This window comes from Crocodylus siamensis, chromosome 13 (assembly GCF_052110815.1).
Source record: "Crocodylus siamensis isolate JL-2025a chromosome 13, ASM5211081v1, whole genome shotgun sequence".
Classification (NCBI taxonomy): Eukaryota; Metazoa; Chordata; order Crocodylia; family Crocodylidae; genus Crocodylus; species Crocodylus siamensis.
The window spans coordinates 23,957,870-23,985,441 of NC_143407.1; the positions used below are offsets into that span (position 1 = coordinate 23,957,870).

The 27,572-nt window shown below is 46.9% G+C and overlaps 1 protein-coding gene across 2 annotated transcripts in view; it reads right to left on the reverse strand.

Moving 5' to 3' along the window:
* ATP2A3 (ATPase sarcoplasmic/endoplasmic reticulum Ca2+ transporting 3) overlaps positions 1-27,572 on the reverse strand; it is a 164,823-nt gene that overhangs the window by 91,115 nt on the left and 46,136 nt on the right. For both annotated transcript variants that reach the window (XM_090025269.1, XM_090025268.1), the window contains exons 2-5: positions 24,734-24,751; positions 21,706-21,788; positions 3,116-3,220; positions 349-487 (exon numbers count right to left, since the gene is read on the reverse strand). In XM_090025269.1, the coding sequence (XP_089881395.1) occupies positions 349-487; positions 3,116-3,220; positions 21,706-21,788; positions 24,734-24,751 (345 nt within the window). The remainder of the gene's footprint in view (positions 1-348; positions 488-3,115; positions 3,221-21,705; positions 21,789-24,733; positions 24,752-27,572) is intronic.

A 27,572-nucleotide genomic window follows, 5' to 3' on the forward strand; every position in this document is an offset into this window, starting at 1 on the left:
AATACATCCATAGCGGACACCTGGCTATGACTGCCTAGGTAAAGACTTCCCAGGGAGGCCAGGGGTAGGGAATGTCAGATAGACTGATGGGTGCAGCACCCCCCTCCCCGTGCTGCCCATGCCATGGCAAAGACTCCTGGGGTGGAGGGCAGTTCTAGCACTCCCTCATAGCTGGTGCCCTGTGTGCCCTGCCCTAGTTATGCTACTGCTCCCGTGGCTATGAGGCACAGCAGGTACCTGGCCAAAAGCTACAGGCTGCTTTGCCTTCAGAACACCAGGGAATTTCTAACAGTACCCTAATGCATATCCAAAAAGAGAGGGGGCTGTGGACCTCTGTGCTATACCTACCTGCCACTTCCACGATATCCCCAGGTACAATATCACGAGCCCGGATCCTCTGGACTCCGTTCTTGTCAGTGCGTATCACCTTTCCCATTTCTGGCTCATATTCTTTTAGGGCTTCAATAGCACTCTCAGCATTTCTCTCCTGGAAATAGAGCAAGAAGCAGAACTTCAGGCAATTGTATCATCGGAGGGAGTAGTTGCTGATAAGCAAACATCCCCCTATTTGTCTACTGGGCAGAATCATGAACTAGTTTGTCAGAACAAAGGATAGAAAGTTGGAATCTTTAAAATCTTGAGCCTGGCTTTGCCGGATTTGCACTGGAAGTACATTAACCTTGCCGTACCTCATTTTTTCCATAGGAGAATGGGGTTGGGGGGGAAAAAAAAAAAACACACACACACACACAAACCTTCATGGAGGGGCAACAGTTTGTGAACAACAAAGCAGTATACATACAGTGCTAAATTTTGCTACTACCCTTAAAGGTGGGAAAGACAAAGACATGAAATCAAAGACACTGCCAATGATTATAGCACATGGCTAGGAGTCAGAATTTCTGGCTTTAAGTCCCAGTTGTGCTATATTCCTGTCTCCATTTCTATATCTATGAAATGGATAATACTCTTTCGTAAGTGTTACCATTGTGGAGCTCAAGTTAGCAAGCATGTGGAAGCAACTTTAAGGTTCCTACAAGGAAAGTTCTGAATACGTAAAACAGTATTAATATTTTGGACCCATGTAAAAAGGTATCAGTAGGATCTTGGAACTGCACAGAATAAGTGGTTTAAATCAGGATGGAGGTCAGACTGCGTGATGTTCCAGGGAACAAAATTAGGCAAGTGAAAGTATCTGGCAAGGACTATTACTTCTCTGCAGGAGCATTAGGAAAAAGTTTGCTCGTTGAAAAATGTATGCAGCTATTGCCAAGAGCTAAGTGGTGCTTAACTAGGTAATGAATAAGTGCAGGAACCTAAGCTCCAAACTATGGAAATTGCCAAAGAGAGATTAAAGGGATGACAAAATAAAGATTAAATGCAGTGAATGTCATTCTAACTGTTATGCAGAGTGGCATTTTATATCCTTGAAAGTTCTCACAGATTTTTTTTTTAAATGGGTTTTACAGGGTCAAGGCCTATCCCCTACTCATGGGTAATACCAAGGGAGCTGAACTGGTGAGAGGGAAAATTTTTCCCTTGTCAGACTCTGGCTGCTCATTTCAAATCACCATTTGGCAATTAAAAGGTTACTGTTATCTGCCTCAATTTGGTTTCCTAATTTGTTTTCCGAAATTTCTGCACCTAATCTCCAAATGCTCTGCTTTCTCTGGCTTTCAGTCCTGACAGCTTCATAAACATCTCCACCATGGGCTGAAGTTGAGGTATAAACTCAAGGATGCCCCCCCCAATTCAAGTCTCATCCATGTACAAAACCCCTGAACTCAACTATTGTGTGCTCTTAACTGGAGCTGGTTAGATTAAGAAGGGGCTTAGCCTAAAAGGAGGGCTGCATGTTGCCACAGGGGTTACATTGCAGCTGCTAGACTCCTGCCCAACCACTGCTCCTGCTGTAAGAGTAGCTGGACTCTCTGGGCTCAGCGCCCACCATCTCTCCCCTCCTCTAGCTTTCACTGCCTGCTCCAGAGGGTAGGGCAGTGCAGTGTGACCAGGAGACCTGAGGGTGAGCCAGGTACCATTCAGGCATGTGGTGCGGTGCTGGAGGTGTGGGATAGAGGTGTAAGTACGTGGTGCAGCAAATGGGGGAGGGGGTATTCGCATGTCATGCTGGCCCAGGGGGCCTGTGGCTTGCCCCGGTACAGCCCGCAGGTGCACAGCCTGTGGACTATTCGACCCCTGGACATTTAGCAGCTGGATATGCCTGGACTAAAGCTCAAGGGAACACAGCTTGGCAGCTGTTAGCAATTCCTCTCTGGACTGCTAGTGCTGTTTTACAGCAAGGGTAAGCAATCCCTGGCATGGATGCCAGAGCCTGGTGCATGAAGGCATGTTACTTGGCACACGTGCCTTGGGGCAGACAGCGGGGAAGGGACTAGGGCTGCATTACCGCAGCAAGAATCAGGCTCCTTGTGGTTCCCCTGCCATCCCTCTCGCGTACCAACATCTTACAAATTGAGGCTGTGGGTATTTATTTTTGGCACTCTGCCCAAAAACATTGCTGACTCCTGTTTTACAGTGCATTTGCTTTTATTTGATGCAGGATCACTTAAGACAGGGGTGGGCAATTATTTTGGGCGTAAGGCCACTTCCCGAGTTTTGGCAAGCTGTTAAGGGCCACATTTCTCTGTCTGGCACAGGGAAACAGGAACAGCCCCATGGTCTCAGGCCAGAAGCCTCTGCTAAGCATGGGTTTCTGGTTGCAGGGGCAGAGCTGGGCAGGCCTTGCTGCTGGGTTCTGCCACCAGCTTCCTCTGGGTCCTACTGCCCCTGGCTCCTGTCATCTTTGACAGGCAGCTAGGAGCAAATAAATATTAATTTTCTACATTTTTTTTTAGGGGCTCCACAGGCCAAATAAAATAGCCTGGCAGGCTGGATCCGGCCCCCAGGCGTATTTTGCCCACCCCTGACTGAAGAGAACTTGAGTTACCTTGCAGTGAAGACCCAGCCACCATAAAGTAAATAACAAACTTCAGCTAAAGAAACAGGGCTTCATTCATGAAAATTACACAGCTCCTAGAGCTTGGCAAATAGTTCCCCCTCCCACAATTATTCACCAGGGAATTGAAAAGAATAGGAGGCAAGAGCTAGGACATACCTGCCACACTCCCACAACAGCGTTAGCTATTAGAATCATGATGATGACAACTGGCTCCACAAATGCAGTCGTAGTCTCTTCACCTTCTTCAAACCAGGCCAGGATCTGCAGAACAGCATGATATACATGAGAAGAGAGGGATCTTGGCTTGGGTGAAACAGCAACAAAAATCCATACAGAGCCAAAAACCAAAACGTTTTGTGGTGGGGGGAAAAAACAGAAAAAACACATACATGAAGAGAGCACAGGATATCAAATGGAAAACACAGCCAAGGCTGAATGCATGGGAGAGGAGCTTTACAGCCAGGGTTCTAGTTCCAGCTCTGCCACAGGATTCCTCACATTAGTCTAGAAAAGGCCCTTTAACACCTCTGTGCCCCAGTCTCTCCCTCTAGGATATGAGGCAAAGCCTGTTTCAGTGAGGTACTCCAACAAAACGCTGGATTTGCAAAGCAGAAGACACCAGAGGGAGGCTCTGTAAGAAACATGGTATTATATAGCCAAACTATAAGTGCATGAAACTGCTCATCTATGGAACACCAAAGAACTGCATTGGACAAAAGGAACAAACAGGAGGAAAAAAGCATATCTGGGAGACAAAACAATGGATTTCTCTCTTTAGGTTTTGATGTACTAGGATCTACCAAGGAAATAGCCTGAAAGAATGACCTTTGTAAGAATATAGGACATTAGGTTGGAAGGGGCCTTCTGGGTCATTGAGTCCAGTCCCCAGCTATCATAAATCAACCACGTCAAATAATCCTTTTAAGGAAATTTATTAAGCTGCACCTTCAAGCCGGTTAAGTTGCTTGCTCCCAAGCATGCTCCTTCTGAGGATGATTTAGACCCTTGCAACTCTGAAGGGTAGAGACATTCTTTCAATTTCCAGCCTAAATTTATTCATGAATTGTTTATGCACATCTTTTCTTGCATCAACATTGTCCTTTAAGCTGTTCTCCTCCCTCCCTGGTATTCCCACCCTGACACATTCAGAGAAGATGGCCAAGTAGATTTGAACCTTGCAGATTACTCAAATCAGAGATGCATAAGCTTTTGTAAGCAGGTTTATTTCATCAGATGTTATGAAGGGACTGAAGCTCTGCTTCCTGCAGTCCCTTCACAGCATCTGATGAAGTAAGCCTCTGCTTACAAAAGCTTATGCATCTCTGATTTTGTTAGTCTGTAAGATGCAAGTCTACCCTGCCTTTGCCTGGCTTCAGGCTAACACATGTAACTACCGTACCCATCTCAGGATTCATAGAAACAACTACACCTCCTTCTCAGTCTTTATTTGCTGGGCTAAATAAGCCAATCTGTTACCTCTCATAAACAGGCTCACCATTTTTTCCAGTCACCCTGGTAACCCTTCTCTGCACCAGTTTCAATTTGAATTCTACTTTTTCAAACAAGGGTGACCAAAATTTTACACAGATGAGGAACTATCAGTACATGGGGTACCTGCTGTGAAAACTTCCTCCCAGCCTCCTCTCCCTTTGGGGTTGTCTGTTCCCCTCTCACTCTCACGAATCTATCAATCGGTTTCTAGGCAGCCAACTCTCTGCCAGTGCATATGTGACTGGCCTCAAGTAAAGAGGGTGTGGATTTAACCTCTCTATTGTTTTGAGCTCTGACCTCCCAGCATAGGGACAGGGGCTTAAGCCCATGTCACCCCCTGAGGTAACTGTGATGTTTTTCACATTGATTGGCAGGCATCAAATGACACCCGTCCCTGACTAGGTCCAGGTGGCGAGGTCATGGAGAGCTATTTAAGAGGACCCCTCCAGGAACAAGAGGAGGACATTTTAAAACACACACACAGACTCATGGACCTCCACAGCTCTCTCTCATTCACTGGATGCAGAAGTAACTAACTTACTAGAAACTTAACTAGGAACTTAATTTAATGTACTCCAGTTGTATATCAAAAGGTTACCAAGGTGCTTCTGTTTGCTCAGGGTTATCCTTTTGCTACTGCTCTGACTTGTACCCATCCCCATGCCTACCCTCTCTACCCAATAAAGCTATCTGTTATAGCCCGCTTTGTTGTACATGCTTGAGAGGGATTGGGCAGGCCTTTTTGCTCCCTTTACTCAGCTGACTAAGGGAGGCTACTTTCTATACTTCAGGCTATAAGAAGCACCCAGATGTATCCTGTGGGGGTTAAGCAACCCTTAGATCTACAGGGTCAGTATCCTGGGTGGCAAGGGGCCCTGACAGACCCGAGCCTGGGTGGTGGCACTGGTATCCCAGGCTTGCAGGTGTACTCCAGGAAGGGGGTTGGCCAGACGTAGGTGCCTCAGGGGAGGCACTCGAAGCTTGGTTTTTGGCCAGACACAGTGAGGTGGGTGGCTCAGTGCAGAAGCTCCACCTACTGGCCCCCCACACCAGCCCCTTGTATAAATATTAATGCTTTTCCATTTCTAATGGGAATGTGTTGTCCAACACATCCTAGAATCACGTTTGCCCTTTTCGGGGCCATATCACATTGGTAATTTATCCTATGACAGACCAATACATTTCAATCTTTTTCCTTGATCATTTTCAATTGGCAAGAACCTACCTTATAGCAGGAACTCTGACCTTCACTTTGTACCATTAAATTTCATCCATCTCCTACTACTCCAGTCCTCAAGATCACTCACTTCTCCCCGTATGATACTCTGACACTTCTCTGTATCGGCGATGCCTCCCAACTATCTCATCAGCAAATTTCATTAACACACTATGACTCTGGGTGTCAAGGTCATTAACAGAAATATTAAATGAAAAACTGACTGCAAAATCATGCCTTGAGGAGCTACATTAACAACCTCCCTCCAACCCAACAAATCTCCTTTTGGTACAAGATACACTGTCTCCTTTTACCAGTTCCCTACATACTTTATAGTTTTCTTACTATCCTCACCTCCTTCATCTTTACTCAATTTCCTATATGCAACTTGAGTCGAGTCCTAATATAAAAGCTCTACTGAAATGCCCTTGTTGGGGGAAGGCGGGGGGGGGGGGGGGCATCAGTTATCAAAAAGGTATCAGGTTAGCCTGTCATAATCCACCCTTGGTAAATTTATATTTCACTTGATCCCATTTTCAATTTATCCCTAGGTCTTTAATCTTCCCTTCAAATTTTGTTTTAAAGCTCTGCATTCTTTTGAGGTTAAGCTAATGGCTCAGTAGCTATCCAGCACACTTTCCTGTGTCTTTGCTATTATCCAGTCATGTCATGCCACCACCACCAAGGACAGCTTATTAAAATCTTTGCTACTGGGCTTGTGATTTGATCATTCTTTCACCAATTTGAGGCTGGAGATTACCCAACTTCTCAGCACAGGAGTGCATACTAAACTTGTTTTTAAATAAGTGCTTTCACTGCATTCAGTGTTGAAGGGCCACTGAGATGCCCCAAGTCAGGCTCACGCTAACATTGCTCACTGACTGAGGGCTAGAGTTCCCAGGATCTTATAGTCCTAAACCACCCATTCCTGCAACTCAAAATCAGCAAGCAACAAAGCACAACTGCCAATGTGAAAACAAACCCTCAGACACTCACATATTTTCACTCCTTTGAGCTGCATGGCCAACATGCTAATATGTCAATATTACAGTACTGTCTACCCCCGCCCCCTGCCAATAAAACCATAAAGCACTGGTACATAAGCCCTTTGACAGGGGTGAGTATATGTATGAGAAATTCCCCCTCCCTTGTTGATCTTTAGGGAGGGAGTCCATCTGCAGTTCCTGCTATAAGAAGCCAGACCCACCTAAAATAGCTAATAGACAACTAGACAACTCTACTTTCTTGTCAACAGTTTGGAGATGCAGAGTCAGATTATAACCCAGTTGTTCCAAGATTTAACCCCCTAGGAGTTGCACCATTGATACATCACCAGGAGATATAGGATGCCTCTATTAAAATTATTACAAAGCAGGCAGTGTGTCAGGAGGAGATAGCAGGAGAGCAGATGGATAGCTGATGAGCTTTATTCCATTTAATCAAATAGCTAGCTCACCACCTAATGTGTTGTTACATGTTATTTTCTTCACATGCATTTAAGCTTGGAAGGAATTGAGCCAATCTGGTTATTTTTTTCCCTAGATTTTCCATATCAACTTATTTTCTACAAGTATAAAAATTTAAGATTTAGGCACTAAAAGCTTCTTACTCAAAATGTTATGACTGTGCAAATCAAGATCAAAATATAATAGCATCTCAGAACTTTGTTTAATGTTAACATTTCTTATGCGGACTGGCAGATAGGCTTAACATTCAACTGTGCATGCCACTGTCTTTATCCAAAACCCAAAGTCTGTGGAAAGCTCCCTTCCATTTCAGAGAGATCCAATTAAATCTCCAGGTGTTTACTGAGTGCATCGCAGTACCATTTTCTAACTTTCCCTCTACGCCCATCTGAATCCTGGAACTTTTTCCCCCAGTTGTATTTTCTCAAGAAATAAAAAAAAAACAAAACAAAAAAACAATGACTTTTGATAGACTAATATTCATTTATTCTAGATCTGTACATAATCCATATCAACTCAGCCAGTAAATGACTCAGGTGTATGCAGTCGTGATGACTTGAGGAATCTGCAAGTAAAATCTAGGCATTCTAGTTGAATCCTGGTTGATGCTGTGAAAACTGGTATCTCTGAATGCCTCCATAAATTTACCTCTTCTGACAAGACCTCCAAATGATACCCATCACTTCACGGCAATTATAACAGGGAAGCCCTGCCCCGGTTACTAGGAAAGCCTGAAAGGGTAGGAAACCTGGAGCTAGGAAAGTACAGCAAGGAGCAGGGGGCCCAGGTGGACTGAGCCAGTGACCAAAAAGGCCAGGCGTGTTACCTAGATTACAGGTAACTTTCTGGGTAGGTTACTGATAAGAGAGGCAGAAACAGGTCTACACCCTAACCTTTTATTTTAACCTTAAAACTTAAGAACATTTATCCTAAAGTCTATCTGGCTACCTGCAGCACCACAACAGATTCTCACCTACACCAGCTGGGAAGATTCAAGAGGTGGGAGGAGAGTGGCACACAGATTGGGAGCAGGTCTTCTTGGTTTTACAGAGTTCTCCAAATTTCTCTCCAGGCTATGCCCACTATGTGGCTATGCCACTTTATAAATGGCTGGTTTGAATATTCTGAGGAATGACCTCCAATTGGTTTTATTTACTTTTTTTTGTTAAACTGAAACTTTTAGAACGGGACTGAACCAGATCTTCTGTGGACTTGGAAGGTGTTGATTATTTGAGATTTATATCCTTGGGAAAAGGAGGGAGGGTTTCTTATCTCCTTTTCCTCCCCATTGTGGAATGCTGTTTCTGTTTATTCTTTACCTTACTTTATGGCCTTTCTGACAGGCTGTTTTTGTTTTTATAAATTATCTAAGCATTTTAACAAAAATATATCTATTAGAGCAAAGTGACATTTAATACATTTGGTTACATCAAATCACTAGTACTACTATTTTAAAATAAAGCTATAATATAGCACATACGGATTATTTAAAGTATGATCTTCTCTTGGACCATTTTTCTGTGCCTTTCCCTTTACTATAGCAACTATGTGTGCACACTTTTCCACCAACTGGACAATATGCTTAAATACCTTAGCATAGGCTCTGCTTCAGAGGTTTTCATTTCTCTAGCTCCCCACTCTGAAACCCATGCAACTAATGCTTGACTGATCCAGTTACTGTCCAATTAAATTGTGAGCAGTTGTTCTGGGGAGGTATTTCGTAAGGCTGCAACTACAGGGGGCTAAGGAAACCACTAGCTGTACCTAGTCGGGGGGGAAGGTGTGTGCAGAAGATCTAGTCATGTGACCAGGAGGAGGTTGGGCCAGGGGGAGGGGAAGGGAATAAGCCCAGTCTCTGAGCATGCCAAGGCAGCAGCCCTTGCTTGCAGTGGGAACAGGCAGGCACCCTAGCTGCCAGTGGCGACCAGTAGGGGGCGCATGTGCATCCCCTGAGCGCACCGGTGCACCCCGTCAGGCTACGCTCTCCATTTAGCCGGTGGGCAGGGGGTGCAGACAGGAGCACCAGTGCCCCCGCTGTGAGCACCAGCTGGGGAGCAAGGGAGCAAGGCCACCAGCAAAAGCGGCTGTGGCCGCTTTTTGGCGAGTGAGACCGGACACTGGGGGACGCCCCTCCTGGCCAGTGGGATCAGCCACAGGGGCACCCCTCCCCCAGTCACTGACTAGTGTCGGGGGGGGGGGGGGGACATGCGCCCCCCCCACCCGCAACTCAAGAGGCACCAGTCACCCATGCTAGCTGCTCAGGGGAGCTGGAGACAAGACGGCTCCACAGCAGTAGGGCCCCGTGGGCAACATTTACCTTCAGGAAGGAGCCTATTTATTTGATGAAGCAGATTTTAAAAAAAAGAAACAAAACCAGTTAATGTGAAACCAGAGGACTGGGTTGTGGATAAAGGGGTGGAGGTGGCCATGAGCAGGGGTCCCCAAGTGCACTCCCTTGCTATCGGTGCCAGAAGTTAGCCCCAAGCCAAAGGGGCAGAAACCAGCACAGTGAGGCCAGACTCCCATCAAGGCAGTCTTAAATCAGTGGACCAAGGCAATGCAACCAGAGAAAGAGGGGCCAGGGCTGTGACAGCTGAAGCTCCAACAAGCCCTCAGCCTATGAGAGCACTACCTTAAAGGGGAAGTTTACTGAGGGAGAACAAAGGACCCAGGTGAGGGCTGGCCTGGCAGGGCAGACAAGACTACCCCTAGCCCCAGGAACTTCTCTTCCAACAAACCTCCAAGCTGTGGTAGGTAAGAGATGGGAGGCCAGGTGGGACCAGGAAAGAGCAGGCAAGCGGGGTGGATCAAAAGTGGGGACAAGATGCTGGGGTGGCTACCCACCCTCCTCGCTCCCCCCATAGGTCCTGCACAATAAAGAATATTTAACCTCAGCAACTCGACTTGGAGCAAAAAAATAGGTGTGCTAATGAGTAAACCGGACCTAGGAGAAGCTACTCCCCCATTTACTGACTGCTAGTTTTCATTCTCCAAACACCTTCCTGCAAGACTCAGAGGCACTGACGAAGGTCAGGAAAGCCTGGGGCAGGACAAGGCGTGAATGCGTTGGAGGACATACCTGGCCAAGATGAGCTCAGCCGGAAAATCTCCAAAGATCAGAAGACAAGGCTTGGAAAGGAAAAGACTGATCTTGCACAACCCCAGCCCAAGTAATGCTGCAGTATGAAGGAGGAAATGGATGCAGGGTTTTTATTTTTTTGTCAAGATCGTAGTTCTAAAACACCGTTGCCAGTAGTATGTCTAGTTTGTGTCCCTGCATGTTATACCTTTCAGGGGACTTTGAAGAGTTGTACTGTATCCCCAAACACTGTTATGGCTTGTATAACAAGAGAGGGTATGCTTAAGTTACCAAGGAATTTGAGGAATCAGCACTAATGCCAAGGGGAAGAGAAAGATGGACTGCAGGTCCCAGGGAGGGGTGTCAGGCAGAGCAAGCCCCTCAACAGCACAAGCTGGGGCAGTGCCTGGAGTCTTTTCAGACACTGGAGGCTTCGTGTACACCAGATGCAGCGAACTGGGACTAAACACAGCTGTCTGGCAAGTGCCCAAACAGTCTAACCAGATCTGTGGCTCAGGGCTCTGTTATAACGTTCAAATGCAGAAACTGATCTGTAAAGTATCGTTACATCTTCCATTAATCTGACAGTGGGAACTAGGTAAGTCTAGTCAGAGACTAGAAGAGAAGGTCCTGTAAAGGGTTTGATGCTTGAAAACAAATGGAGGCAACTGGATGAAAGCTGGAGAGCTCCAAGCTAACTTTCCTTTCCTGCCCCAGTAACAGAGATAGGCCAGTGAGTCTGGCCTTTAAACTAAAGAAGTTCCTGAGAGACAAACACCTGATGACGCCAAACTTTGGGGAAGAGTGTCCACACTTGAGGATAGGCTGGTGATCCAGGCCAACTTCGACAGGCTTGCAAGGTGGGCAGATGAAAACCTGATGGCATTCAATACTGAGAAATGCAAGGTGCTCCACCTGGAGAACGGGGGACAACCCACATCACAGTATAGGCTTGGCAGTGCAACACTCGCTAGCACCATGGCAAAAAGAGACTTGGGGGTCACAATTGACCACAAAATGAACGTGAACCACCAATGCGATACTGCAGTTGGCAAAGCAAACAAAACTGTCTTGCATCTATCAATGCATCTTGAGCAAGACCCAGGATGTCATTCTCCCGCTGTACTCAGCCCTGGTGAGGTCACAGCTGGAGCACTGCATCCAATTCTGGGCTCCACAATTCAGGAAGGATGTGGAGAAGCTTGAGTGAGTCCAGAGGAGAGCCACGCGCATGATCAGAGGGCAAGAGAACAGGCCTTGTGAAGAGAGGCTGAGAGCCATGGGGCTCTTCAGCCTGGAGAAGCGCAGGCTCAGGGGTGACTTGGTGGCAGCCTATAAGTACATAAGGGGTGTGTTCAATTCAGAACCCTCCAAAAATCAATTTGGAAAAATTCAGACAGATGATTCGGCGATTCAGACGTAGACACAGCTTTAAATGTTTTTTCTACATACCTCTAGGTAGCAGGGGCTCTGAACACTGTGGTGCTGGGGCAGACGCAGTGTCCCTCAGGAGCATGGGGGGCTCCCCAGAGCACTCGGCAGCAGACCCAGAAGTGGACCAGAAGCACTTCTGGGTTTACCGGAGAGCGTGCCGTGGGCCCCCCAGCTCGGACACTGGTGTCCCCCTGCGTGCTCCCTGTCAGACCTGCACTGCTACCTCAAGGTATGTAGAAAAAACTTTTAAAGCTGTGCCTATGCCCAAATTGCCGACTCACCGAACCAGCATCCAATTGTCAGATTCGGATTCGGCTGAATCAAATGGGGGACAGCGATCCAAATCAACATATCGAATCACTGTCCCTGATTCAGGCCGAATCCAAATCTGAAACAAATAGGGCCCATTTCGCACACCCCTAGTAATTAGTCTACTTGACAGTAAATGTCTCTCATGTAGATGCACTCTCTTACTGACAAAACTCTGTCGACAGAGTTCTGTTTCCAATGAAGTCAGCTTTTTCCCCCTCACATGCACAGAATAAATTGCTCATGATCTTACCAAAAAAGGCCTGGAGCTCAAGTAACTGAAGCATGGAAGATGAGGGCAAAGGCTGAAAATCCAGCTACAACACAGTGCATAGCACAGGTTTCACAGGAACCCAATTATCCACAGTCTGAAACTAGAAAAGCAGGTTTTTAGAACTTACATGGGAAGATAAATCATTTTAATTGGTCACTAGTACATGCCATCTCTGATGTTACACACGCAGCACAGTGTTTATCTGCTTATCTTTCTAAAACTCTGAAGGGATCCTCCATTTCCGCAGTGCCTTAGACTGTTTGAAGGTGAGGGTGCCCCTTAACTTCTCCGACATACTACTTAAAGCCTTCATATGAAATCCCTTTATTCAGCAAAACCAAACAAGTGAAACGGAGCATGCCTAATCGCCATGCCATTCTCTTAATATGGGCCCTAAACCATCACCTACTGCAGGCAAAGGAAGAGCCACCAAAAAAACAAGCAGTCAAATATCTGCTCTTATGAATACATTGTTTTATTCAGGAATGTGAAAATCAGTTTCAGGTCCTAACACAATGCAGGAGGTTGGCTGCTGGGGGACTTTTTGGGAGGCTGAAGGTAGGGAGAAAACTATGACAGTTTTTCTTTTAGTGGAAAAGTTTCTATTGCTCTTAGGTTTTCTTAAACACAGTTGAACAGTATCCAAATTTGAGGCCAGAGGAGGTAACAGCATCATAGATTCATAGGTGCTAGGGTCAGAAGGGACCTCAACAGGTCCTTGAGTCCAACCCCCCGCCTAGGCAGGAAAGAGCGCTGGGGCCAGATGACCCCAGCCAGATGTGTATCCAGCCTTCTCTTAAAGACCCCCAGGGTAGGGGAGAGCGCCAACTCCCTTGGGAGCCCATTCCAGATTTAGCCACCCTTACTGTGAAGACGTTTTTTCCAGATATCTAGCCTAAATCTGCTCTCTGTCAATTTGTGACCATTGTTCCTTGTTACCCCAAGAGGTGCCCTGGTGAACAGAGCATCTCTGATCCCTTGCTGTGCCCTGCTAATGAATTTATAGGTGGCCACAAGATCACCTCTCAGCCTTCTCTTGCCTTCTCAGTCTCTCCTTATAGGGCTTGTCCTGCAAGCCCCTGACCATACAAGGGGCCCTCCCCTGGACCCTCTCAAGTCTATCAACATCCTTCTTGAAGTACGGTGCCCAAAACTGGACATAGTACTCCAACTGTGGTCTGATCAACACTGCATAGAGGAGAAGTATCACCTCCTTGGTTTTATTTGTCACGCATCTGCTGATGCATCATGATAAAGTGCGGTTAGCTTAGCTTTGCCGATGCTGAAATCTCCCTCAAAGAGATTTTACTGTGCATTTTTGGGGGGGCAGGATATGGTCTCCAAGGAGCACCTAAGGGAAGGCCTCCAATATCTATCTTTCTGTCCACGTATGACATTTCGAGTGTACGCTGCGCTGTCGTTTCTAGGCACTATCAACTGCAAGTGAATCAGTGGCACAGTAAAGTACTGAGGCATTGTTCATGGCAGGCAAGTAAAAGGCATAATAGTAGGGCATTGTAGGTAACCAATGACACTAATAAGGTGCCACTGATACAGTGAATCAAAAGTATAGTTTCTAGGTGCTGCAGATCGGCTGTACCAGCATCAAGATTATTCAGCATTATATAGCCCCGACAGCTTTGTTAACACATGGACTTTCTGTTGCCTCACTATATTTGTTCAAAACAATGACAGGGCTGGGAAAGGTCACTAACAGGATGGTTACACACTAATAAAGCTTCAGGATGTGTCAGCTGCTGGATGATTTTGCATACACACCTCAGTTAACAGAGTACACTTTGCATTTGCAAAAGGTGTTGCAAATGAATCAACATCCCACCTTGGCAGCAAAAGGCAAATGATCAACACAAGCTTGTAAATCTCCCATTTAAAAAGTTAACTATAAAGGGCTAAGAGAGGAAAGGAGTGCAAAAACATTCCCAGACCTGTAAGTATTGCTGAGAAGGAAGGGGGTAGCCAAGAGTAAAGAAATCTACTTCAAAACCTTCTCCCAAAAAAGTCAGAACCAAACAAATTTACCCACCACCTCCTATTTCTGTACCAAAATTCTGTGCAAAATTCCTGGGGTGCTTTCAAGCCTGTCCAGGAGGTAATCAGAAATTTTTTCAGGAGAAAAACCCATTCTCAGAAGACTGCTAGCTCAGAGCTGAACAAACAGTAAGACTTGCAGTAGCACCATGCCTTTCATTGGCTAACTTTGCACCACTTTACAAAAGGTGGGCACTAACTTCTGTTTTTCATAGACATTAGGGCTGGAAGGGACCTCGGGAGATCATCGAGTCCAGCCCCCTGCCCAAAGGGCAGGAAGTCAGCTGGGGTCATAGGATCCCAGCAAGATAAGCATCCAATTTACTCTTGAAGGTGTTCAATGTAGGTGCTTGAACCACCTCCGCTGGCAGGCTGTTCCAGACCTTGGGGGCTCGGACAGTAAAGAAATTCTTCCTTATGTCCAGCCTGAAACGGTCTTGCAGGAGTTTGTGACCGTTCGACCTCGTCATCCCTTGGGGCGCTGTGGTGAACAGACGTTCCCCCAGATCCTGGTGGTCACCCCTGATAAACTTATAGGTGGCCATCAGATCACCCCTGAGCCTACGCTTTTCCAGGCTAAAGAGTCCCACGGCTCTCAGCCTGTCATCGTAAGATCTGTTTTCCTGACCTCTGATCATGCGCGTGGCTCTCCCCTGGACTCCCTCAAGCTTCTCCACATCCTTTTTGAATTGTGGAGCCCAAAAATTGGACGCAGTACTCCAGCTGCGGCCTCACCAAGGCCGAGTACAAGGGGAGAATGACGTCCCGGGATTTGCTCGAGAAGCATCTATGGATGCAAGCCAGCATTTTGGTCGCTTTACTAGCCGCAGCATCGCATTGCAGGCTCATGTTCATCTTGTGGTCAACGATGACCCCCAAGTCTCTTTCTTCTGTCGTGCTATCCAACGTAGCACTGCCGAGCCTATAAGGGTGCTGCAGGTTTTTCCTCCCAAGCTGGAGAACCTTGCATTTATTGGTGTTAAACACCATCAGGTTCTCATCTGCCCATTTGCTGAGCTTGTCCAGGTCAGCCTGGATCACCCGCCTATCTTCTGGCGTGGATGCTTTGCCCCAAAGTTTGGTGTCATCGGCGAACTTGGCCAGTCCACTCCTGACTCCAATGTCCACATTGTTAATGAAGATGTTGAACAGGATGGGTCCCAGGACAGAGCCTTGAGGGACCCCACTGGTCACAGGGCACCACAATGAGTGACTGCCATCAATCACAACCCTCTGGGTCTGACCAGGGAGCCGGTTTCCCAGCCAGCGGATCGTGGTGGAGCCAAGGCCACAACTGGGCAGTTTGGCCAAGAGGTGATGGTGGGATACCAGATCAAAGGCTTTTTTTGAAGTCAAGACATATGACATCAATCTCTTCTCCCTTGTCCAGGTGATAGGTCTCCTGGTCGTAGAAGGAAATGAGATTGGTCAAACAAGACCTACCCGCAACAAACCCATGCTGGCTATCCCTTAGGATGTTAGCCTGGGCCAGTCCCTCAAAGATGGCCTCCTTAATAAACTTTTCTAGGATCTTCCCCAGGATAGAAGTCAGGCTAATGGGCCTGTAGTTAGCCGGATCCACTCTCCTCCCTTTTTGAAGATCGGCACCACGTTGGCCTTCTTCCAGTCTTCGGGCACTACACCAGAGCGCCAGGAGTTTTCAAAGACCCGTGCCGGGGGCTGGGCTATGATGCTCGCCAGCTCCTTGAGTACCCTGGGGTGCACATTGTCAGGGCCGGCTGACTTGAAGGTATCCAGCTTCTCAAGGTGTTCCTTCACGAGGTCAGCATTTATGGAGGGTAGGGGATCCCCATCACCCAGATCTCCCTCTCCCACAGCAGGCACGGGCGTCCCATGAGACTGATGAAAGACTGACGCAAAGTACCTATTTAATAGGTTGGCTTTTTCCTGGGCGTCAGTTGTCAGTTGCCCCATCTGGTTCAGCAGGGGTCCAACGTTGCCCTTGCTTTTCCTCCGGCTCCCCACGTATCTGAAAAAGGACTTTTTGTTGTCCTTGATGCCTGAAGCTAGTTGGAGTTCAGTTGCAGCCTTGGCTTTCCTGGTTTGCTCCCTGCAGGACCAGACCAGTGCAGAATAATCCTCCTTGGAGGTGAATCCCATCCTCCATCCTTTGTAGGCTTTCCTTTTTAGCCGCAGAAGGTCCGCTAGGTCCCTGGAGAGCCAGGAGGGCTGCTGTGCCTTCTTGCTGCCTTTCCTCCGTGTTGGAATAGATTTAGCTTGTGCATTGAGGATCGCTTCCTTGAGAAGCAACCACTCTTCTTGAACTCCCATCTCCCTGGGGTCATGGTCCCTGAGGGCCTGACCGACAAGCCTCTTGAGCTTGTCAAAGTCGGCTTTTTTGAAGTCAAGGACCACTGAAGTCAAGGACTAACTTTGCACCACTTTACAAAAGGTGGGCACTAACTTCTGTTTTTAGGTGGAGCAAACTGCAGCTGAGCAACGAAGTGGTTTCCCAAGGAGCTCACAGCAAGTCCCTTGCAGGGCCGGGAATAGAGCCGAAGAGTCCCGATTCCTAGGGTACGTCAGCGCCGCACAAAGCAGAGTTGTTACAAGGAAACCCAAGCGGCCTCAGGTGCTAGAAGCAGCACAGCCATGTTAGTGCCACATTCTGCCCTGGCTAATAATCAGCTCTATATTATTTCCCATACCCGAGCTGGCTCTGAACTGCATTGTGCTGTGCAGACTGATCTCCAGTCTCCTGATCTAACTGCTGAATTATGTCACCTCCACAAGCTTGGATTTATTCAAAAATAAGCATGCCAAGCTTTTTGAAGGTCAGCCTCAGCTTGAAAAGGCACACCGCACCCTCACCACCAGGTCCTTAAAATGAAGTTTGCCCTCCTCTATAGATACTGAGCTATGCTGTAGGTGCCCAATATTAGTCTGCTAGTGATTTCTCATTTTTAGAGGCAAGAAGTCTCTCCATCTGTAAGATGGAGCAAGCCTAGCATACCTGCCTGAGCAAAGCAGAAAGGGTGGCATGCGTGCGTGGTAAGAATAAATAATGGATGCGTTAAAGCATCTGCTGGAATCTGCACTTCTGCATGACATCCTCCAGCACAGACCACATATTATGTCCTATTCCCAGCTCTGCCAGTGACCTGCTGGTCGAGTGATTTCCCCTTGTACCTGCTGTGCCTCGTGTCCATTTACACTCCACGGCCTTTTTTACTAGGCCTTTAAATTGCACAGAACACAATGCGACCTCACACTTAGTCAGGGCTTCTGGGCATTACCGTGGCCTAAATAGTACTACGCTTTCCTCAGTTTTGAGATGTACAAGGAACAGGTGCCTTTTGAATCCATGTACATACAGAGACTTTCAGGAGAGGCTGAAGAGGAAGATAAAAGTTACATATATACCATACAGGCATGCCCTGAAATCCCTTTCCTAAAAGGACAAAATTCCCCAATAGTGAGAAAGCAGAGTCTCCGTCACTATCTCAAACTTTCACTCACTCATGGCTCTGGCATCAAGAGGCTCTTTAGACAGAACAGGCTCAGCTAGGGCTAACAGCAGGTATAAGAGTGATACCCATGAGCGATGGCGTAATGCCATTTTAAGTCACGGATCTAACTGGAAAGCCCCCTAACCTTCTGGATTTTTAAATTAAAAATTCAAATGCTTCCAATCATTAGGAAAGCCATTCTGAGATTTGCAGACATTCAACTGTCACAACTGAGCCTTTATTTCAAAGTAAGAAAGTCAGGAGGATTCATAAACATTTTCAGGATGCCTTTTTACTTGCCATGTAAAGCTATACAATTCAGCTGCACACCAGTCCTTGCCATAAAGATTTGAACATTAAATGAATATTATATGGAGATTTTTTTAATTAGCTTTATATTGCATACAAAGTCCCCTGAGGTTACCTGCCAGGACCCACATCAACAACAATTAGCTGTTAATAGGTTGTTCCATCATCCCCTCTCACTTACACCACTGGGAAGAGTTAAAAACCTTGTACCCCCTTCTTAAAGCTTGCCTGTGTCCTTAACTAAAGTCCCATAGAAAAAACTGTCTGCAAAATGAGCTTTTTTCTTAGTCTGGCTGCGTATCCCTCCTCTCTCTCTTGCCCTCAAAAAGCTGCTTGTTCTTTTAGACCCCAGAGGAGAAGTTATGGGGACACTTCTCATCTGGCTACAGGGAGAATCAGGAGAATAGCTCTTCAGTCTTCTTCCAGGGTTTTCAAAGTTAAACATCCAGTCATACACCCAGCTCTTCTCTTTCCACTGCCCTTCATTCTGCACAAGCTTTATCAGTCTCCTTCGCATTTCTCTCCTACATAGTTTCACCATGCCTGGAATCTCCATTTATTACCTGTCTTCTCCTCCAAAAGATAATTCAGCAAGAAAACACAGCCCACTTCTAGCCCTTTATTTTAACTCAGAATCTGAGTGAACATCATCTGTATTTGCCTGCCTGCCATTACACTATGTTTTTCAGATACATGAGTGAAATCTCTTTCAGAACCTACTTTCCTCCACCTCCAAAAATTGCAACCCACTTTTTCTTATGGATTTCTGACAGTTAAGGCTAGAAAAAGAAGCAAAAAAAATCAATGGATTTTCTTGTTTGCAAAACATTAGCTCAATCCTTCGTTTTCTTCATCTCACAGACACATATATTCATGTCTTCATTGCAGAGTTCATCCAGATGATTGGCACCTGGGTCAGAGTTTCTAGGCTGGCCTAGCCCAGAGTGAGCAGCCATATTTACATTAATTGGTCAATTTGTGTTTCTGTCCTCCAGCACACTAAAACTTCTCAGGGTAAATCCCAAGGTTCTTAACTTCTTAGTACTACTGCAAATTGTGTCACCCTGTGATGCTTCCCCAGCAAATGGCAGGAAAACTTCCAGTGTTCAGAAATACAGAATCTGTGGCAGACTTTCAGCTCCTCAGTGCAAAGCGGGCACATTACTAGCCTCAGCAACGGCTGTATACTGTAGCCAGCCCATCAGCAAGACAGTTTAGTTTGGAAGCACCAAACTAAAGTAAGATTTGCACATGCACGAACACGGGCTGGGCAAGGGTCACTGCCGAATTAGAGCCTGGGATAACTCCGCAGCAAGGCCTTGTCCATACCAGCCAATTTTCTATCCATGACAGACAAAAAACAACTTCCCTGCAATGCACAGAACAGCTCAATTTAGTTTCATACACAAGTTCAGCAACAGAACATTCCCCATCAAGCTACACCTGGGCTCAATAAGATGCTAAATACATCTCATGACCTTTTCAGGCAGTCATTTGGAACCGAGTAAGAAAGAAATGAGGCAAAATTATCTGCACGCAAAACAGGATTATCTGCAACTTCTGTTGTAACCTCCTAGTCTGCTCATAAAGCTAATGGCCTGCAAAGGAGAGCCTGAATAGGTGTTAACCTCCCTTTGGCTGCAGCTCTGCCTGCTGCTACGCACACATCTCCTGTCCACCTCTCCTGTCGCTTGACACTTGGCCAAAAACATATTTTTACGTTCATTCTGCATTCACTTGATTAAACAAAAAGGTATTGATTTTGCCTACTCTATTCACCCCTCAGACTATGTCACATTCTTTGATCTGTCAGTATAGAGTTTAAACTTCATGGGTATGGGAACATGCCATTTTGGGTATTCCTATGCCTTCCTGGATGGTGCTAGGGAATACTACCATGAAAATGCATTCTTCCCATGGCCAGCACAACAAATGATGAATGTCATGCGTAGCTACTTTTTGGTGCATATCCCACGTGCTCTCAGCTACAGGAAAACTTTCCAACACGTGGCATGCAAAGAGTAGGTGCGGCACAAGTTCACAGTAGCGTTCTCCAGCACCGTCCAACACCACGTAGACAGCCGTTTGGATTCTTCAGTTTTCTGTGGTTCCTCCTCCATACAGACTTTATCAGCCTTACTAAAATTTCTACTGATTAGAAGCATTTTTTTTTTTTTAAAACACTGTGGTTACGCTTCACTGCTGCCTAATTATATTTGCTGAATCTCATGAATTTGAGATTGTAAAACCCTTGGGAACAAGAGACTAGATGTTATTTTGTTTGTACAGAACACTGGAGCCCAGATCCCAGTGGCTGCTAACTAGATCTTAATCAATAAGCACCTCTGGGAGGAACAGAAGTTTGATCAGAGGGCTTTGCAGTTTGGCAGAGAAAATATAACAAGATCCAATGGTGGGAAGTTGAAACTAGACTAATGCCAACTAGAAATAAGATATCAATTTAACAGAAAGGATAATTAACCCCTGAAACTGCTTGCCAAGGGTTGTAGTAGATTATCCATCACTGAGTTCTTATTTATTTAATACACACTGGATGTTTCTCTCAAACATATGCTGTAACTCAACCACTGTTGTGAGACTCAATGCAGGAACTAATTCAAACTAGATGATCGCAAAGTCCTTTCTGCCCTTAAGATGTATGAATCTGTGAAGCTGAACTTTAAGATCAGACAGCAGGCCAGCTGGGTGTAGGATCCGGATGCTAGACTCCTGCTGCCTTCCATTATGCTGCTATACACGGATCTAGTTGCTGCAGAGTGCAAGTGGAGTAGAAAGCTTTATGCTAAATGAATGGGCCAACTAATGACTGGACCATTACTGAACAGGTTTGGAGGGAACTTAGTTACAACACATAGTGAACCCAATACAGTTAACAACTACAATTTTTTGGAAGCTTGGCATGAATTTTCAGCATGAATTATTTGATTCAGAGGTTTTAAACATGCCAGGTTGTCATTATACTCAGTGGGAGCACCTAGTGACAGGGAAACCTGAAGGTACGTAGATGCTGCAGGGTTTCTAGTTTAATGCACACCACTGGGACTGGCTTTAAAAACTCTATCAGATCCCTTCTGCCAGTTCTGGGTGAAACAAAGAACCCAGGGAAGGTTAAAATTATATTAGCTATTTCTTAAAAACCCATAATCTAATGTCAAAGCTGTGGGCAAGATAGTGTCGTGATGCCCTCCCATAGTCACTGTGCTGCTGGCATAATTGCTTTATAAAGCAAAAGCACCTATATTCAATTGCATCTTTTATACCTGTTCTGCAAATTAGTTCCATTTTACCCATTGTGATTAAATATGATACCTATTTAGACAAACCATATCCCCTGAGAAAAGCTCTGCATGGTACAGTGCAAACAGATTGGGTCAGAGTCTGCTCCTCTCCAGACATCAGTCACATGTCTGGCTAGACTTCTCGTGCAGCTGGTGGAAAGCGCCAGGCATTGAATCCACAAACCTTACTCCAGGTCCCTATAGTGAGCACCTTCTACTCTTCTGGATAGCTCCTCCCACCCAGCTCTTTTCAGCTACTAGTACACCTCAACTTGTTAATGACCAGACTGAAAATGCTGACCAGCATTTACCCAAGTCTCTCACACACTAGCCAAGGAGATTATACTTACAAATGAAACAAAGGCAGCCAAGAGAAGAATCCGCACGAGGAGATCTTCAAACTGTTCCAGCACCAGCTCCCAAAGCGGCTTTCCTAGCAAAACAAATGCAGGAGCACTGTAAGTACCACAGCAGGACTGAAAGCCAATGGAGCGCTCAAGCTACAAAGTTTGGAGAGGTACAAGGATGCTATCCTCAGGCTTCTGATCCAGCATCCTTGGGTGAGAACTACCATTAGCAATATTAACTACGAACTTGACTGAAGAAAGCATCTCCTGTTCACATCAGTGCTTAAGCCCCATTGAAGTCAACAGGACTCAAGGACACGCTGACGCACTAAGCAACAGTGCACTCCTATTGCTGCTTTCTGAGTTCAGAGCGTTGTGTACACTGGAGCCATACCGATGCCTGACTAGGCGGCACTGAACTCCACCGGGTGGAAATAGCCTCGTCAGAAGTTGAGCAGAGGACGTGTGAAAGCAGCTAGCCAAGAACAAGGAAGCATTGCCTACTGGTGAACACGGAGGGTCAAATTGTGTTGTACTGCAGGGATGTCATAAAAAAAAAAAAAAGAGTGGTATCTGAATTCCCCTAGGGAGGGGAAAGATAAATCATTAGAAAACCAGAGGATTCAGGGGTGACTGGTGGCTCCCAAGTATGGGGGGGCACAATATGTGGGCAAGCCTGGGGGCATGCCAAAAGCCCCATATCCACTCCTATATTTCTGTGCCATGGCTTAGTGCCGCCCCCTGCCAAACACACCGCCAGCCCATGGCAAAACAACTGCCCGGTCCTGAGCTGTGCCAAGTCGGGGGCCAACCTCGGGGGGGGGGGCACATGCCCCCCCTACCAGTCGCCTGTGGCTTCAGTAGAACCAAAGCTCTTGTCTGATTTTACTGTAACTCATTGCTTTAAAGTTCTGGGATAGCATAACCCGCTTCTGAAGGACAGCATGAAGCATTTTCAGAGCATTCAGCTCATCTAAAATGTACCACTACGGATGAAACTTCTTCCAAACTTCATGCGTACTTAAGCCCTTTTTGAAGTGAAGTGAGTGTAATGCTCCACCTACTCCCTCCACTCTCACAAACCAGTGAACTGTTGGAAAATGGCACGCAGCTGATTTACCGTACGTACAACTGTTAGTTGCTACTAAAAACGTTCAATGAGACGTTCTTTGCACACTTACAAAAAATCCATCACCTTGCCCTATGGTTGCGTAGGAACTGTACCTTTTCATCTGAGAGCCAGTCTAACGGTAGAGCCGGGCATTAAGTCAGCACTTCTGCATTCTATTTTGGATGTCACTGACTCATTGTTTAACACAGGGGGAGTCCCATTAAACTCTCTCTTCCTCAGTTTACTCAATGGGTGTAAGTTTAGTCCTCATGCAGGGCTCTGAGAACTTCCGGTGCCAGGCAAATGTAAACTACAAGGCTGTTTCAGAATCTAACAGCAAAATGGCTGCTCGCGCCATGTCTCTCCATCAAAGTGGGAAACCACATAGCAGAGGGAAATAGAATGGTAGCATTGTCAAATGCACCCGTTGTTTCATGCCGAACATGCATGTGGCACTAGTGAGCATGTAAACAACACGGCTCTGTGGCTGTCAATGTGAAAAAGAACAGAGTTCTGTCACTCATTTTTTGTGGGCCCTAGTGACATTCACCATAGGATTGTGGCACAGTACAGCAAGAACTGCAAAGCTCAATGGAAGATCAATAAGTGGGTGGTAAAATTCAAAACACATCTGTACACCCACAGGATGTCCTAACACAGCCATGATAAAAGACAATGTTGCTAAGGTGGATGCCACTGTGCATGTTAACAGGTGGGTGAGCATTCTTGAATTAGTAGTGGAAGCAGGCCTAAGTGCTGACAGTGTCCACACCATTTTGCATGGTCACCTGGATTACCAGAAAGTATGCACCCAGGTCAAAGCAACTGATGGGTGTGCATGAACAACATGTTGCAGAAGCTGGGTGCATGCTTTCGCATGTATAGAAAGAAAGTGAGGGGTGCCGCTTCCACGCTGTCACCAGGGACAAGACTTGGGTCCATCATTATGATCCTGAGAGCAAATGACAAGAGCGTGCAGTGAAAAGGCCCAGTGTCACCACCACCTAAAATACTGCACCTTCGGCCATCCTCTGGTACCTGAGCCAGCCTCATTCCATTTGGGGATTGCACAGGATTACTCCCCGTCTGCTTCACGAAGCACGAGGTCAAGAACCTTCTGCCACATTGTCCAAAACCACCTGAAGCCAGCTTCTCAGACCAAAGGCCATGGAAACCTCAAGCAAAGCGTTCTTCAGTGCAACAATGCAAAGTCACTCAGTGTATAGGCAACTGTTGCGACTTCACATGGACTGGACTTTCAAATCTTACCACATCAGGTAATTATCACCTGTTTTGGACAGTTGAAGGAGGCATGGATTTGGCAGTAATACAGAGATGCAACCTGTGGTGCTGGCACGGTTGTCACAGAAGCCAAAATGCTTCTTTGAGGATGGTATCAAGTGACTTGTGAATCACTGGAATACCTGCGTTGCAAAGCAGGGCAACTATGCTGTGAAGCGACTTGGCGCAGTATACGATCACTGTGCAGAACTGCTGTTAGCGTCTGAAACACCCTTGTAGTAATACTACTGTAGGTTTGCACAGATTTAGTTTCTCTAAAGTTGTTCCATGCAAGGATCCAAAACATCCAGTGCTGAAAATCAAGAAGTTACAGAACAGCTTTCAAGGTCAGTCTCTAGACTCCAGATTCTCAACATCAGGGCTGTCACCTCCTAAACACCTCCTAACTGAGTTTAAGTTATTCTTAGATGCCCAGCCCTCTCCATAAGTTGGATCCATAGTTCCTGCAAGCCATAAAATACTCCCAGAGATGTTGTATGAGAAACCTTGTGAGCTCCCCAGCACCGTCAATGGGGCAAGCTTGCATCGTACACTCCAGAACTCCAAGACACGCTCTAAGAGTGAGGAAGAAGAGGGGGAGACGTAGGCCGACTCCATCGTCAATCGAAGTCTACTTACTTTCTTCAGCAGGGAGTTCTGCAGATTTCCACCAATGGTCCGAAGAAGACATGGAAGGGGAGAAAAAGAAGAGATTTATTAGTGGTCTGGGAACAGGCAGGCACCAAATTCATCACCAGAAACAAACTGTTTGTGCAATTGAACCAGAAGGTGTTGTTAAAGCCACATATTCCTATTTACTAACAAAGCATCTAGTCTCAAGGACTTTGAAAGGCGGTACAGAAAATAAAAAGCCTCTATGTACACCAAGAGATGCTCTAACAAATCTCATGGAAGAGAGATAACAGAATTATAGAAAATTAGGGTTGGAAGGAAACTCAGGCGGTCACATCTAGTCCAACCCCCTGCTCAAAGTGAGACCATTCCCAACCAGATCATCCCAGCCAAGGGTTTGTCTAGCCAGGTCTTAAAAACCTCCAAAGAGATTCCACCACCTCTCTGGGTAACCTGTTCGAGGGCTTTACTACCCACCTGGTGAGCAAGTTTTCCCTAATATCCACTCTAAACATCACTTGCTACAACTTAAGACCATTGGTGCTCGTTCTGTTATCTGCCACCACTAAGAATAGTGTAGCTCAGGGGTCACCAGCCCCTGGCACATGAGCCAGAGCTCGACACGCAAGGCCATTCTGCTCGGCACACCACAAGTGGCCTGGGCTGTAAGCAGCTGCCACCACTCACAGAGCCCAGGCTGCTCACACCAGGTGACAAGGAGACTGCAAACCCTGCTGGGAGCAGCCTGGGCCCTGTGACAGGCAGCAGTTGCCCAGAGCCCCGGCTGGGTGTGGCAGGCAGGCATGAGCCTGCAAGCAGCTGTACCAGGATCCAAAGTCCCAGCCCAGCTCATTGTCACACACGCCTCAGAGAGTACTGCAGGGAAGTGCCCGGGACTGCACCCCACCACCAGAAACTGCATGCCCACAGGAGGCAGGTAGAGCAGGGGGGGCAAAAGTTGGCATGTCCCTATTCCCATCCCCAGCTACAAAAGGGCAGGGCAAGCTGCATGAGCAGAGTGACAATGCACAGAAGGGCTCTAGCCAAGCAGCTTTTGGCCCTGCCACCCCCATCTGCATCTCCTCTCCCTGCAAAGTCCATTCATGAAGCAGCTAAGGGAACAGTAGCCCAGAGGGAGCTGAATGAGCCAAGGCCATGGGGACAGGGCAGGGCAGCCCTTGGCCTGGCGAAGATGCTCACAGGCAGCAGCGGTGCTGCAGAGGTGGCTGCCCCGGGCAGTCTCAGGGGGGCTCCTCCTCCCATGCCCAAGTGCCAGCGGGCCGGCTGAGCCGTGCTACCAGCCCACGCTCTCACTGTGCTGACCTGGGAGCCGAAGTGCTGCTGCAGGGTAGCATAAACCTTGGCCAAGGTCCTTGTTATCATCACAGCCTAAGGGGTCCCAGCGGGGGCTGCACTGCCCATGCACCTGCAGCCAGCGCCCAGTTTGCAGCAGGGAAGGGCCCATCCCGGCCCCTTCCTTGCCACGCTCAAGGTGTGCATGTAGCTGTCACCAGCAACAAGCAGGGCCAGGGCTCCAGACCTAATGCAGCTACTTGCAGGCTGCCTGCTGCAAACAGCCTGGGCTTCGTGGTGGCTGGTAGGGGCTTGCCCAGAGCCCAGTCTGCTTACAGCAGGCAACCACAAGCTTGCAAGCATCTGCACCAGGGTCTAGAGCCCCAGCCTGGCTCACTACTGGCAGCAGTTGCACACATGACTTGGGGAGCATGGCAGGGAAGGGGCTGAGGCAGCGCTGCCATGACAAGGATCGGGCCCCCTGCAGCTCCCTCACCATCTACCCCCGCATGCCAACATCTTTGAAGGCCAGGTTGTGTGGGGGTTTTGGCACTCGGCCCAAAAACATTGCTGACCCCTGGTCTAGCTCCATCCTCTTTGGAGCCACTCTGCAGGTAGCTGGAGGCTGCTATTAAACCCCTTCTCATCTTCTCTTCTGCAGGCTAAATAAGCCCAGTTCCCTCAGCCTCTTCGAAAAAGTCATGTGCCCCAGCCCCCGAACCATTTTCACTGCTCTCCTCTCTCCAACTTGTCTATATTTTTTATGTAGTGGGGGGCCCAAAACTGGACACTACTCCAAATGAGGCCTCACCAGTGCTGAATAAAGAGGAATAACCACCTCCCTCAATCTGTTAGCAATGCTCCTACTGATGCACCCCATTAGCCTTCTTTACAACAAGGGCACACTGTTGACTCATATCCACTGTAACCCCCAGGTCCTTTTCTGCACAGCTGCTGCCCAGCCAGTCAGTGCCCAGCCTGTACCGGAGCATGGGATTGTTTCATCCTAAGCACAGGACTTTGCACTTGTCCTTGTTGAACTGCATGAGATTTCTTTTGATCCAATCCTCCAAATTTTTGGAGCTTTCTCTGAATCCTAGCCCTACCATACAGCATGTCTACTACTCCCCCCAATTGGTATAATCTACAAACTTGTCGAGGGTGCGCTCCATCCCATCTTCCAGACCAATACCTCGATGAAGATATTGAGCAAAACTAGTCCCACATCAGATGTACGAAATATCTTTGATGCTAGTTCACTGGAGAACATGTGCACTTTAGAAACCAAGCTGGAACGTGCTTTATTTCCAATTCTTCTCAACTGTGTGGGTATTTCTCTCTTTGCTCTCCCTAAAAATTATTATTCACCCACTACAATGCAGCCAAAAGGGCAGAGAGGAAAGGGCTGGAATTACTGATGGCTGGCTGAATTCAACAAACTACACATCATTTTTCAAACTTGGCATCCCTGACAAAAGACTAAACTGCCTGCCCTTCAATTAGATCATAAAATTCAACTTCAGTTATGCCAAACTCCCTGTTATCGAAGACA